At 45.0% G+C, this 15,000-nt stretch overlaps 1 protein-coding gene across 2 annotated transcripts in view; it reads right to left on the bottom strand.

Moving 5' to 3' along the window:
• LOC143041546 (uncharacterized) overlaps nucleotides 1–15,000 on the bottom strand; it is a 209,428-nt gene that overhangs the window by 12,121 nt on the left and 182,307 nt on the right. For both annotated transcript variants that reach the window (XM_076213543.1, XM_076213544.1), the window contains exons 5-6: nucleotides 5,478–5,681; nucleotides 5,093–5,277 (exon numbers count right to left, since the gene is read on the bottom strand). In XM_076213543.1, coding sequence (XP_076069658.1) covers nucleotides 5,093–5,277; nucleotides 5,478–5,681 — 389 coding nt within the window. The remainder of the gene's footprint in view (nucleotides 1–5,092; nucleotides 5,278–5,477; nucleotides 5,682–15,000) is intronic.

Below are 15,000 nucleotides of genomic sequence, written 5' to 3'. Positions count from 1 at the left end.
TTTTTTCGCAGTGTGAGCAACAAACACTCGGTGTTCTGTAGGTATGAATATTCATGAGAACTCAGTGTTAAACTCAGTGTATATACATTACTTTTCTTTAGGCTGGTATGGATGTGTTGTAGTGGTGCACCGACTTATGGGAGCTCGAAGCCCACAGGTGAACAAATGATTTGCAAGTTACAAATCATAGGCTCAGCATTTAGCCTACGGTCACGACCTGTACCAGAAATGATATTCAGACGATTTTATTAAACTGAGAATGGACGTCACCGAAGTTAAGTCGTTAAAACTGCCTCGGGTGAATGGGATCCCCAGAGTCGTGAGTGATTAACCTCCTTCAGAAGACTCTTTCAGGAGACTTGTCGTCACAGATACAGTATTGGGACACTTCACGGTGCCCGTGCCGTTCTTCACGTCCTCTTAAGCCACATCATCCGTGACATTCACTGTGACCGCTGGACACTAAATGACTTTCTCAATTTTGTTGTTGTGTGTGTGTATATATATATATATATATATATATATATATATATATATATATATATATATATACAGTATATACACTAGCCAAATTACCCGCGCGTTGCTGCGGGCAAATGATGATCATTTTAATTTTAATAGAATTTGTGGAGAAAAGTTACACGTATTAGTATAACTCAATGGAAAATGTAACAAAAATGAAATATTAAGGAAGTAAGAAAAAATCAATTTGAGGAGGGAGGCGCCCTTTGGAAATAAAATGCACTTATCCAAGAAACCTGGGTTATGGTAAATATATATGGTTTTAAGGGGAGTTCGTGAACAAACAAATAGACAGACAGAAAGAGGCTACTACTTGATTATAGTATTTACAAATGAAACATAGTTATCCAAGTACCTTGGGTTTTAAGGCTTCAGAATATATATGGTTATATGGGTCTATCTGCAAAAACCTAGGAGGAGTTCGTGAATAATCCCTAACCTAACCATACCCCACCTAACTTTAACCCTTAACCCTAACCAAAATATTTTTTTTAATTAAATATAGTTATCCAAGTACCTGCAGTGATAGGGTATCAGAATATATATGGTTATGGAGGACTTCGTGAACAGACAGACAGAGGCGTGTGAAAATCTTCGCGGGTGCTTGAACCTTCGTGGCCGTTGTTTGAAGAAGCGCTTTAACGTTGTTATTTATTTTTGTGTGTACTATTACTATTCGCAATCCTCCTCCACCCCCGCATGCTTAATTCCCTCTTGTTTACCCTCTTGCTTCACCATCACCCCACCCCATCTTCTCTAATGCCTACCCACCCGTCATACCTCTCACCCCACCGCCCATCACACCCACCCTTCCACACCCCAACCCCATACGACCGCGCTATCCAACCCAGTAATCATGTCCCGACTGGGGCAAGGGGTGGGGTGGAAGGGGGATGTGGATCTTAGCCACCAAGACGAAAAGTGCACAGTGTGAACGAGCACCCACCGTATAACCCTTCGGGTTCACTTGAACCCAACGCGATCACCATTTCACACCAGTCTCCAAAACGACGCTTCCCAGTTTCTGCCATTCTATTTTTTTTTTTTTTCAAACCGGTTTCTAGGCTTGGGAACTCAGACTCATATTGATTCCATTCGTTAATTATCACTTCAATTAATCGTACGTCTTTCCGACAGGCGATGAATCACCAAATGGAAATAATATTTCATTTTTATCTGCCCAGGTCGCGCTAGACGACGACGGGCACCGTGAGAGGGTCAAGCCATCAAGCAGGTTGTCGTGCTCGCAAGTCCGAGTTCACGCACTGATGCATGACTACGATAAACAATGTGCCTACATTTGTGTGGACGGAGCCTGGCTACAAAAAAAAAGTCTCGTATCCAACGGGTGTTTGTCACGCAAATGAAGACGAAAAAATTAATTACTGGTTTTATCCTAGTACGTCAATATGTTCATGTCCTCAGCATCTGTGACTGTACTTATCATCTAGGTCTGAACTGAGCATTTCGCCTAGTCGGAGGCGAGAGCTTGTGATAGCAGAAGTACGAGCTTTCAACCATGCAAGCATTCGTGTACCAGATCACGGAAGGTGCCAGCCCAAATAAACCTGTTTTGATCCACGAGGAAGAAACAAGTTTTGAGATTTCAAATTGCTCGAACAAGAGATTTGTGGTTACCTGCTCAATTGCTCTCCCAAGCACGAGTACTCTCTCCAGTCAACAGGTTCCCTGTTCGGTGCAAAAGCCCTTCTTCCCACATTTTTTCCCTTCAACTACATTTTCACACGTGGGCGCCCTACAATAAAACAGATCGAGCAAGCAAAAAGAATGGCAGCGATATCTGCAACAAAATCATGTTTCTATTCTGTCACAAGGACTGCCTCGTTATGCTTTTTCAGTTGCATAAGAACAGGAGATATCAAGGTCAGCAGGGTCTCTTTTGAATAAAGTGCATGGCAAAAATATCTCTGCGAGCCCCATGAGGTTCTGGGAACACATACATATTACACGCACACACGCACGCAATTATTCACATATAAGCCAGTCAATCACTGAGAGGAGCAAAGGAGGTGAGGGTGTTGCATTGTACTCTGCGGCATTCCGAAGTGAGCATCTGGCACCGACACAGATACATCGTCTTCCAGGTAAAGGATGCACTTTTCGCTCAATCGAGTGCCACGTAACACCTCTTGGTCTCGCTTACTAAGTCATCTCCTTCAAAGGCTATTTTGCAACTCAGCTTAACGTTTAGTTGGTGAGCCTCTCTACTGTGATGCCTGGCATTTGGTGATAAGTCAGTTTACTTGTTTCATATAGACATGAACACTTATTTCCTCGTTTGAAATAAAACAACTGCACAATGAGGTATCTATACGCCTCTGAGGATAGTATAGGATAGTTCCTGTGAGTAAGGTTTGGAGCGATTTCCTCTCGTTAATGATTGGTCTTCGCAAGCGATGGTCCAGTTGATAGGTGCAGTGTATCTACAAAATACCACTGTGACATTGGATTACCTAACCGGCCCCAGACGTAACTCCATTTCATTCCGCGGCGGATCACCGCTTTGAGTCCTAGTGATGTGCAAATGCGGACTCGCCCAACCTTTTGCAATCCTCTCGTCCGCCATAAGGAGGCTAAAGCTGTGCTCGGCGCATTAGCTTCTGAGCGTAAAGAGTCTGTCCAGCCCTCGTAGCAGCAGCGGTTGGAGTCCACTTGGGAAAGTTGGATGAACATGCGAGTATTAGTCAGGTGAGCTGCGGCGTCCTTTCACAAGAAAATATATGAAAAAAGACGAGTAGAAGAATGAACGTATATGTATAATATACATTAATTTACGTATATATATATATATATATATATATACATTTATGTGAATTTTCATTGTGTGTGTGTGTGTGTGTGTGTGTGTGTGTGTGTGTGTGTGTGTGTGTGTGTGTGTGTGTGTGTGTGTGTGTGTGTGTGTGTGTGTGTGTGTGTACGCGCGCGCGCGTATGAAATTCATCATTATGAAATTTACGTCAATGTGAGTCTAATTTGTAGGCGACATGGTAGAATGGGATGCGAACAGTTTGTATCTCGGCAAATATTGTTAGACCAGCGTGTCAGCTTAAGGCTATAACACTGATTAGCGACAAGAGACCAGTAGGTGAGAAAGAGAAAGGGAAAAAGAGAGAAAGGGAAAGAGAAAGAGAAGAAGGAAGAAAAACATGCTTGTTAATGGGGTGAGGGAGAGGGGGAGGCTCCTCCTGACTGCCAGATTAGGGTCAGTTGATGCGGCGGGGAACACGAACGATTGGCAATATCCACTCACTGCATTGATTAGAAAGCTTCGTTCAGTGATGGGGTCGTTTTACGCACGACCATCATCTATTTGCTTTGGGAGCCCTACTAGAGGAAGGTGAGGGGAGCATGGAGGGGGAGGGAGGGAGAGAGAGAAGGAGGAGGGTTAGGAGAAGGGAACATGATGGTGAAAAGTGGCTTTAGTTTCAGCGGCTGACGCGTGGGAAGGGGGCGGTGGGGGCTGTGAAAGTCTAAAGATGGATGGGCTGAGCGGTAGGCAATGGGCTATTCGTTAGTGGACCAAAATATTGGCTGATGTGGATGTGTTGATGTGTGCAACAATCCCCACTCGGGACAAATGAGGAGGACACGAAGAGCCACTAGGTACGTCCACATAAAGCATATCCCCTGATGTCCGTTTCCTATTGCGTATTCTGTACCAATACGTGACGAACGTGACGTACATGTGTGTAAGAGTGTGTGTTTGCATGCGCTCACTCTTGTGCGTACATAAACACACACACACACACACACACACACACACACACACACACACACACACACACACACACACACACACACACACACACACACACACACACACACACACACACACACACACACACACACACACACACACACACACACACACACACACACACACACACACACACACACACACACACACACACACACACACACACACACACACACACACACACATCAGTCCAACAGGTGATTCATGACAATGATGTCAAGTATGTCACGCATATAAACATCACGCGTGATTTCACACATAACTTAACACATGACATCACGCATGACGTCACGCATGACGTGGCACATGACGTCGTTTGTGGCCTCATATTCTTAGAAGAAGTGAGGAAGTGGTATCACAGAGACATGGTGCGAACAAAATGAGAACACGATAGATAGGAGCCTCAGTACATCACCTGCTTGTCCAATTCCCTCTGTTGAAAATATCTTGATTTAGCAGATCTTCAGTGCTAAGACACTTTTCGAAAAGACGCCAGAATATCAGAAGGTGTCTCGGTTATCTGGGAGTATCTAGACTGAAGGAGGTTTTCCTTCCGAATATTGGAAATTCCCGAATTCTAGATATTCTCAATAGAGAGAGCATCCTACACCCTAACTAAGACGTATCATTCTTATCTCATTGGTCCCCGTGACTGTTACATGGTCTGGATATCCAAGCGTACTGGGCATAGGTGACACCCGCACACCACAACGATCGGGTTACGATCTATGGCGGGTAACCCTTTTATCGATCATGACACAGACGAGCGACTTCGTTGCAGATCCTACTCACTTTCTGTCGAGGTGGAGGAACTTCATGTCCATGGTGTGGACGGAGGTGAAGACGTTGGTGGCGCCCTGGACGACGCACTCGCGCGTCTCCGGCAGCGCCACCGGCGTGCAGTGCGCCAGGAACACCGGCTCATTCCGCGAGCACAGCGGCAGGAACGAGAGGTAGCGGCCCTGCATCAACACAACCTGGACCAGAGGAAAGGGAAAGAGACGTTCTTATTAAACAGTGAGAGAAAAGTCTACTGTCATCGGTTATTGGGGCGAGAACGGGCCCACCGGTGGGTTGGATGGGCGCCTTCATGGAGAAATCCGAGTGAATGAATGTATACATGCACATATGTTTATTTTAGCCTCGACAAAGATTCACAGGTGGAAGATCCTCCCACCTTCTGGTCTCCGAAGCGCATCTGGCGGCGCGCGTTGCGGGACACGTTCATGCGGCACAGGAAGAGGCGCTCTTGCTCGTCAGCCACGCCGTTCGTGGTCGAACTGGAATTCGGGGCTCCACGGACCAGCTCGGCCTGGACGGAGGCGTGGTCCTGCTTGTCAATCATGTCGTAGACGCTGTCCCCGTGGATCAAAAGGTCCTCCTGCAACAAAAACAAATACAAAAGCTAATTCATTGTTCATTTTCTATTTTGATCATGGTATTAGGTGTTCTGCTGCACAGATAAATGCTCAGTAGCGACAATTGTAGTGGTTCAACTGGAGTGATAGGGTGATTTGAATTTTTTTGTACTACATATGCATATGCAATGAAGGGGAAGGGAGAAGGGGTAAAGAAGGCAAGGGGTTGGCAATAAATGGAGAGGGATGAGTAGAGAAGTGAAGGGGGTTGACAGAGGAAGGAAAATATGGGTTAGGTAAGGGAGGGAGAGCGGGAAGAGGAGGGAAGGGAAAAGAGATGTGAGGGAAAGGGGGAGTAAGAGAGAGCGGAAGGTCCTCCTTTGAGCTCCGAGTGACCCTTCCGCTCCGAGTGGCACATTTTTTCTCTTATTCATATCCGTGGCACCCCACTGTCCATGTCAGACTTTTTTTTTTATCTTTTTTTTTTTGCAAGAGTTCATATAAAATATTTGTAGATCAAGAACTGGAGAAGCGACGAAGACCCGTAAAGAACAGGGGAGGAGAGTGACCCATGTGCCCACAAGGTAATAAGGAAAGAAAGAAAGGAGCGTCACGAACTCTACCTGCAGCGTCCTTGATCCTTGATGACAAATACAAAAAATATATGTATATATACAAAGAAAGTAGAATAAAAAATAAAGGCAGCAACTTCCTGGATTCGTCCTACTTTTTTTTTTTTTTTTGACTGATGTTAAAACAGATTTACGACATTTCTGTCGCGTCTTCCTGGTTTTTTTGCTCACGTCGGCGGCGGTCGCGACGGCCGCGTCGGCACATCTTCACCCCCGGCGGCGCCCGCCCGTGGTGGTCGGCCTCCATCACAGTTACTTTTGCCGATTTCCATGTTTCCGGGTCCATGGGGCTCCTTTGACACCTCAAGACCCCTTGAGGAGTTTCCACCCAAGCGAATAGTATTACTTAGTGCCCACTGACGATCATTCGAAGACTACGATCCTCAGAGAGAGAGAGAGAGAGAGAGAGAGAGAGAGAGAGAGAGAGAGAGAGAGAGAGAGAGAGAGAGAGAGAGAGAGAGAGAGAGAGAGAGAGAGAGAGAGAGAGAGAGAGAGATATTGAGAGAGAGAGAGATATTGAGAGAGAGAGAGATTGAGAGAGAGAAAGAGAGATTGAGAGAGAGAAAGAGAGATTGAGAGAGAGAGAGAGAGAGAGATTGAGAGAGAGAGAGAGAGAGATAGAGAGAGAGAGAGAGAGAGAGAGAGAGAGAGAGAGAGAGAGAGAGAGAGAGAGAGAGAGAGAGAGAGAGAGAGAGAGAGAGAGAGAGAGAGAGAATGAAAAGTTCTTTCTTTAGGTTCTTTATGTTTCAGTGAATACAAGCACAACGGACTCTTCGTTACAGCATCTGGGGGAAAGAAAATGAATGAGGCACAGTTCTTGTATCTCCTTGTTTCCTAGTTTTCAATGCTTCCTCCACCTCCAATTTTACTACTTCATCCTCCCACTCTTTCTCTTCAACATTTTCTTGTAATTTTCCTTTTCCACTTCCTGTCTTCCTTAACGCATTCCCCATCTTTTTTCCGCTCTTCCCTCCTTCATTTTCACATTCTTTTGCCACCCTCCCCACCCCCAAAGTTCGTCAATCAGTGTGGTGCAGGGACACGACAATCACCGTGACGGTCCCCGCGTCCAGGTTCGACGGTGAGCGGAGGCGGGTTGATATGAGGAGTGCCCCTTGATGCACCTCCTACCACGCCGCAGGGCGCCGGACGCTCCTTCTCTCTTTCCGAGTGAGGATTCGCGCGCTGGAGCCCAGACGGCCTCTCTCCCCGTCGAGTCTGCGGATTTCAGTTCAATAACTCTCTTCGTTTTCACCCTCGCCTTCCTACTCGTCAGTGGTTACCTCAACTGACATGACTACGCTTGACTACGTATGTACACACGCACACGTAAATTCGTACATACATAAATATTTACATATATACATGCACTCACACACACACACACACACACACACACACACACACACACACACACACACACACACACACACACACACACACACACACATGCACACACACACACGCACGCACACACGCACGCACACACACACACACACACACACACACACACACATACACACACACACACACACACAGACACACACACACACACACACACGCACACACACACACACACACACACACACACACACACACACACACACACACACACACACACACACACACACACACACACACACACACACACACACACACACAAATACACACACATCCACACATGGGAGGAAATCATGAACATGAAATTATAACCTCCCCTCGTTAGTTATGGATGTTATGTGACAGACGGTTGAAAAGCTGTGTTGCCATGAAAGAAAATCTTTAAAGCAGAGTTCATCCAGTGGATAGAGGACAAGTAAGAAAGAATGCAATGAGCAAAATAATTGACTGAATAAATGTGATATATATATATATATATATATATATATATATATATATATACATGATATATATATATATATATATCATATATATATTATACATATATATGTATATATATATATATATATATATATATAAATATATATATATGTATATATATAGATATGCATATATATTTATCCGTTTTGTCATCCTGAACTATTGGTAAAAAGAGAGAAAAGGGGACGACTATGAATGTGGTCTTTACAAAAAATATTTGAGACCGAACTGTTGCACCACGAGGCATAATAAAAGCTGCAATGTGAGACGGCTCGGTCATGGCGGAAATCAAACCCTGCTCCTCACTGCACACGTTAGAATACACGCCTACTCGCGCACACATGCACGCATGCACACACACATGTACACTCGCACGGACGCATGCACGTACACACACACACACACACACACACACACACACACACACACACACACACACACACACACACACACACACACACACACACACACACACACACACACACACACACACACACACACACACACACATGCTGCATAGCAATCTGGAAGAATAAACGCGGTATATTTCTTATTGTGAAGAAAACATTCAGATACTCGTATTATACGGGAGACCACAAAGACTGGTCTCGGTACGCCATTCAGGATAGTGAGTGACGAATGCTGACAAGGTAGTCGAAAAAGAATTGCGTGTAGCATCGTTGACTATGGCTATGAACTTGCCGGGGAAACTCCGCTCTTCTTTTCTTGGTAACATTTACACTTGTGATTTTGTCATGCCTTCCATTGTGCCACATAGGGCTCAGTTTATTTGTCATACGTTGACGTTCACCACAATTCTCATAGATGCAGATTTAATTCTGTGTTTGTGTGTGTGTGTGTGTGTGTGTGTGTGTGTGTGTTCACCATGGTCTTTGGATCTCGTGTTGGACTCGTGACCGACGGCTATTTCCCTCCCGGACGAGAGCTCAGAGTTCGTATGACCAATCCATCGGTAATGCTGTGACCTTACACGCACACACACACCCAACTCACCGCCCACGAGAGTTGGAGTAACGACTCGAAACGCAGTGATACTGAAATTATTCCAGCCCTGGGCGGGATTCGAACCCGGACCGCTGTATTGACGGCCGGGAACTCTACCATTGCGTCGTCGAGTCGTGTGTGTGTGTGTGTGTGTGTGTGTGTGTGTGTGTGTGTGTGTGTGTGTGTGTGTGTGTGTGTGTGTGTGTGTGTGTGTGTATGTGTGTGTTTGTGTGTATGTGTGTGTGTGTGTGTGTGTGTGTGTGTGTGTGTGTGTGTATGTGTGTGTGTGTGTGTGTGTGTGTGTGAGAGAGAGAGAGAGAGAGAGAGAGAGAGAGAGAGAGAGAGAGAGAGAGAGAGAGAGAGAGAGAGAGAGAGAGAGAGAGAGAGAGAGAGAGAGAGAGAGAGAGAGAGAGAAGGTAAACGCGCACCATCAGATTCGCGTAGTTGGAGCATGGAAGTTAAAGCGCCTTGTCTTCCTTAAAGGTAAAAAACTGTGGATCTGCTCTCGAATTCTCTTCGTTGTGGGTACATGAGAAAGCATAGTTCTGCTGTTGTTTAGCTGTATTGATAGCAGCTGTTGCATGGCGTGGCAGGTTTATAATGCACCTGTTCTGGAGCTGTGGTATCATGACTGGATGATATCGCAGCTGTGTTGGAGCTGTAAGGGAATTAAGCTGTTTTGTTTCCGCTCAGGGCATTCTGAGTCGGAGTCGTAAGAGCCTCATCATTTTGTTGATCTGCCCTGGCTGCTGAGATGACAAACGCTTGACATTAACTGAGGTTCTGTGCATAGTTTTGCGGAAAGTGAAAGCGAACACACAATTGCTAATGCCATGGAGTAGACATGGTAATTGTTTTCTGTGTCTGCTTCTCCTGGTCACAAAAATGCAAATATTCATTGAAGCAAATACACAATGATAACGAATAACTGCAGCAACTCGACAAAGGTGAAACACAAACAAAAGAGATACGAGACTTCACTGGTTATCGTTTTAGATTCCGTTACGAACGTCTTCGGATTCCGTTAAGAGCGCCTGTAAACCCGCTGTAGTCGGCGTCAACACTTTCGCACCGCCAAGGCCACAAAAAAAAAAAAAAAAAAGATGGAACAGCCGGATGCAATGAAACAAAACCGTAAAAAGAGCAAAAAAAAAAAAAAAAAAAAAGTGGTACAAGGAAAACGACTCCATGCTGAAAATAATGTGCACAGATGTATTTTCTCTGAAAAAGAAGAAACGAAATGAACAAGGCCAGGCAGAGAAAGGGGAACTGCAAGGCCCTGAACCGAGGGGCGAGGGGCGAGGGGCGAGGGGCGAGGGGCGAGGGGTGAGGGGCGAGGGGCGAGGGGCGAGGGGCGAGGGGCGAGGGGCGAGGGGCGAGGGGCGAGGGGCGAGGGGCGAGGGGCGAGGGGCGAGGGGCGAGGGGCGAGGGGCGAGGGGCGAGTAGGCAAGGGGTAGAGGGGGCAAAGGTTGAGGGGCGAGGGGGCGATTAGGCAAGGGTGAGAGGTGGCAAAGGTCGAGGGGCATGGGGCAACATGAAGTAAAATGGGTGATGAGGGAGGGGTGAGGACGAGGGAGGAGGGACAAGAGGCAAGGGGCAAGGCTGTCCCATGGGCGAGGGGCGTGGGGCGAAGGGTGTGGGGCGAGGGGCGAGGAGCAATAAGCGCATTACGAATGAAATATAAGGCGTCCAAAAGTGAAAGGGGGTAAATTGTCGGACGCCGCAAGGTGATACTGGGCGAGGGGCAATGGCGCGAGGGGCGTGGAATAAGAAGCGAAGAAGCCAGAACTAAGTAAAGAGTGTTGGGTGACAAGTGGCAGGCAGGGTGGGGAAGTGTAACAGAGCAAAAGGCAAGAAATGGCGCGAAAAAAAGGCCAGGGTGGCGAGATAAGGGTGATGGATGAAGGCTATGTAGGGTGTGCAATATATGGGAACTCGTGGTGAAAAATATGAAAAGAGTCTGGGAGGAAGCATAACACTATGGCACACCATCACTCTCCGAAGAATCAAATCGGTGTACAGGAGTGAATGCCAATGAGTGAATGTTGCCTTCTTCTCTTCCCTTGTTTTACTGAGCATCAACCCGAGATGACGGTCTCCTCAATTTTTTGCTTGTACTCTGAGAGTATTGTCATTTACCATGAAAATTTGCATGTGAGTGCTTGAATATGAAATAAGGTAGTGATTTCAATCATCTAACCACTTGTTATTTCCACATACGTCATATATTGCCTATTTGACTAAAAATGGTCTAGGAAATATGTGTCTGTAGAAGATGAGCTTTTATCATAATCTAAGATAGCCCAGCGAACGGAACACATTTGAATGTTCTCATTTCCATGACTTTATTTGTATTTGCTCACATTATCTTACTTATACACCATTAGTTTACAATGGAGACATGCTTGATCATGGAAGCTTACGCGAGTTTGAACTCTCAGCTAGATTACGGCTGTGTTTTACTATCGTTTGCATCTGTTTTCTTTATTTTCTTTTCACTCACTGGCTTTCTCTCTGTTTCTAATAGGGTTTAATGTTTAAAAGCCATCATATGAAAATATGCATATTGTGAAATTTATCTTGTCACAACATTCACAATCCGCCTTATAAAAAGATAAATGATTGACCACTATGAAAAAATGGCTTACTATCGTCTCAAATTATGGTTAAGCAATGGATGCCCTGGATTGTCTACCGTGCAGCACTTAGGCATTGGGTGACGGTTTTCCCTATATTTCGGCTGTCTCCAGGCTGTTCCATTCATCTCTTTGGCCCCCTCCCCCAAGTAGTAAAGAGGTTATTATCGATCTCAATTAACCCTTATCGTAATGGTTGGCATCTTTTAATTTCTATTCTGACTTTTGCCAACCTATTTCATTTATATCCGTGGCAGCTCCACGGCAAAGAAGAGGTTAGATATTCAGACTTGACAAAAACGTAGTATGAAAAATTCCCAAGCATGGCATGATTGATAAGAGGGAAAGGACAAAGAGCCAGAAGTAAATTGCTAAAGGTAGTGAGAATAGAAAGGAGGGAGAGGAGAGGGCAGGGGAAGGGGAAAGGAAGGCGATGGAAAAGGGGAGAAAAGATAGGGGGAAAGGGAGAGGAAAAGTGAGGGAAAATAAAGGAGGAGTAGGTAAAGGGGAGAGGAAGGAGAGGAAAGGGGAGGGAGAGGGGAAGTGGGAGGAGCTTGTGAAGCACAAAGGAGCAACTGGACAAGGAAGAAACCGTGTGAACTATGGCGATCTCTCAGCCCAGATCCTCATTGTCTTGACCTCCTATTCCTCCTTCTACTCCCCATGCTCATCCTCATCCTCATGATCCTCCTCCTTATGTGCCTCCTCCATCTTCTCCTCCTTCTCCTCCCCCTTTTCTCATCCTCCTATTTCCTTTCCTCCTCCTCTTCTTCCTCTTTCTACTTTTCCTCTAACCCCTTCTCCTCTTTTTCTCTTCCAGCCTCTATCCAAAATTCGCTCTCCTATTCTTGATCGAACTTGGTCTGCACTACAGTGTATTTTTCTTTAGTGATTCAAGTGTATGTGCCTTCTATAAATCCAATTGTAGAATTACTCAAGCTGAAGTTTTGGACTGATATTTCAATTATTCTTGATGTCTAGTAACCATAATTCTAAATATAAAGGCACATATGTATGTGTATGTACATATGTATATACTCGTATATATGTGTATTTGTATGTGTACCATGTATATGTATGTATGTGTATGTGCATTTGTATGTATGTGTATATGTACATGTATATGCATGTGTACATGTATGTGGTTGGATGAGGGTTCTTGCATGTAAATTTGCATGAGTTCTTGCATGTATATACTTGCATATGTGTGCTTGTATGTGTGACTGTAACAATTGCTTCTGACATGAGGAAGAGGTGAATTCCTGGACGCAAGTTTCTACTCTTCCTCCCCTCCTCCTCCTCTTTCTCCTTCTGTTCGTCCTCCTCCTCGTCGACAATTGTCATTCCAAGGAATGTTGAGGTCTTGTTCCGCGTCTGATTGGACGCATCCGAGAGCATTTTTCCCGCTCGCTCGCTTGCCGGACCCGAACCGATCCGACTTTGCTGAGCAGGCGACGAGCCTTTGTCTTTCTTCCTCTTCTTCTTTTTCTTCGTCCACTCATTTCTTCTTGTTCGTCCTCTAATTAATTTTTCTGCTCTCTTCTTGTATGTTATTCACCTTCTTCTAAATTTATTTTGTTCTAATTTCTGCTAATCCTAACTGCTTTTGTTTATTCTTTATTTTCATTTAGTCTATTCAATTTCTAATTCCTTTGATTTACTTTACAAGTTTATATTCATCTCCCAAATTCTTCTACTTCCGATAAAGTTTTCTTAATATTCTTTCCTTTATCTTTGATTAGTCTTTGTAACTTTTATTTCACTCGTATTCTTTTCACCTTTGATGTTCTTTTCCCTTTGGCTTGCACCTGCTGTTTGTTGGACTTAGCTCTTGGTCCCATTGCTCTTTGTGTAGTGCCTCTTGTACCTGAGCAGCTTTGCCTGGATCACTGAGTTCAGTAGACTTATGTACACCTTATTACTATTCTTTTCCCTCCTTTTATGTATCTTCTCTGTTCTTTTTGTTTGTTGAGTTGTTTTATTCCTTTTGCACCAGTTCTTCACTCCCTCTCTACTTTTCATCTTCTCTTTGCATGTGCTTCTTAGTACCTCTAATTTTCTGTCCTTCTCATGTTCCTTTGGAGATTCATGATGTTTCCTGACTTTATAAGGATTGGCTTCATTTCCGGGCCCGTGAGGCCAAGGCGTTGGGATCGCTCGTGAGGCCTAAACTGGCTGACATTTGTCCCGACTGCCTGTGCATACAGGGCAAAGGTTGCCTCTTCAGGAAAGTGTCTGTTTCACTTTTCCTTGTCTTTGTTGGACCTTTCTTAACCTATTGACTTTGGTGTCACCTCAGGGGATTTGTTCTAATTGGCGCCAGGCGATTCTATTTAGCTTCACTCTGCATCAGACCATTCTTGATCATCGTCCGGAGTCTGTTCGTAGTACTTCGTTTCCTCATTCGTTATTCTGTCTGTCCTTTCTGAATACTCAGACGGCCTCACCTCCATGTTTATTTTCTTTCGTCTTCAACTTCTGCTCTCTATGCTCTTTGTATGGCTCTTTACTTGTTCTTACTCTTTTCCTCTTTATCCTCTTCTTAATTCTCCTCACCTGCTCTTAATCCTCATTTCTTTCCAGATTGTTCGGTTCTACCAATTGCCCAAAAGTGGTTTTCATTTTTCGAGTTGGTCTTCTGCCCTGGTCTCAAACGACTATATACCTAATGTGCTCATTCACAAGCGCATGAAAACATACTCGTGAGTACACACACACACACACACATACACACACACACACACACGCACACGCACACACACACACACACACACACACACACACACACACACACACACACACACACACACACACACACACACACACACGCACACACACACACACACACACACACACACACACACACACACACACACACACACACACACACACACACACACACACACACACACACACACACACACACACACACACACACACACACACACACTGTGACTAAGTACAAAAATACTCGTAGTTGAGCTCGCAAGAACCGGGAACCAATCAGCAACCTATGTTCCTACTTTGGTTTCCCCTTTTCTTTAGGCTTTATTAATGTCATCCCATCAGTTTCCTTTTCCCTTTCCACCTCTACGTTTGACCTCCACTCTTACTCATCCTTCTCCTTTCTTTCTCCACACTGTCTTTCTGTTTCTCCTTTCTGTTTCTTCCTCCCAGTCTGTCATCCT

Source organism: Oratosquilla oratoria, chromosome 31 (genome assembly GCF_046742065.1).
Source record: "Oratosquilla oratoria isolate Oo_2021 chromosome 31, ASM4674206v1, whole genome shotgun sequence".
Classification (NCBI taxonomy): Eukaryota; Metazoa; Arthropoda; class Malacostraca; order Stomatopoda; family Squillidae; genus Oratosquilla; species Oratosquilla oratoria.
This window is presented reverse-complemented; position numbering and strand designations above follow the sequence as displayed.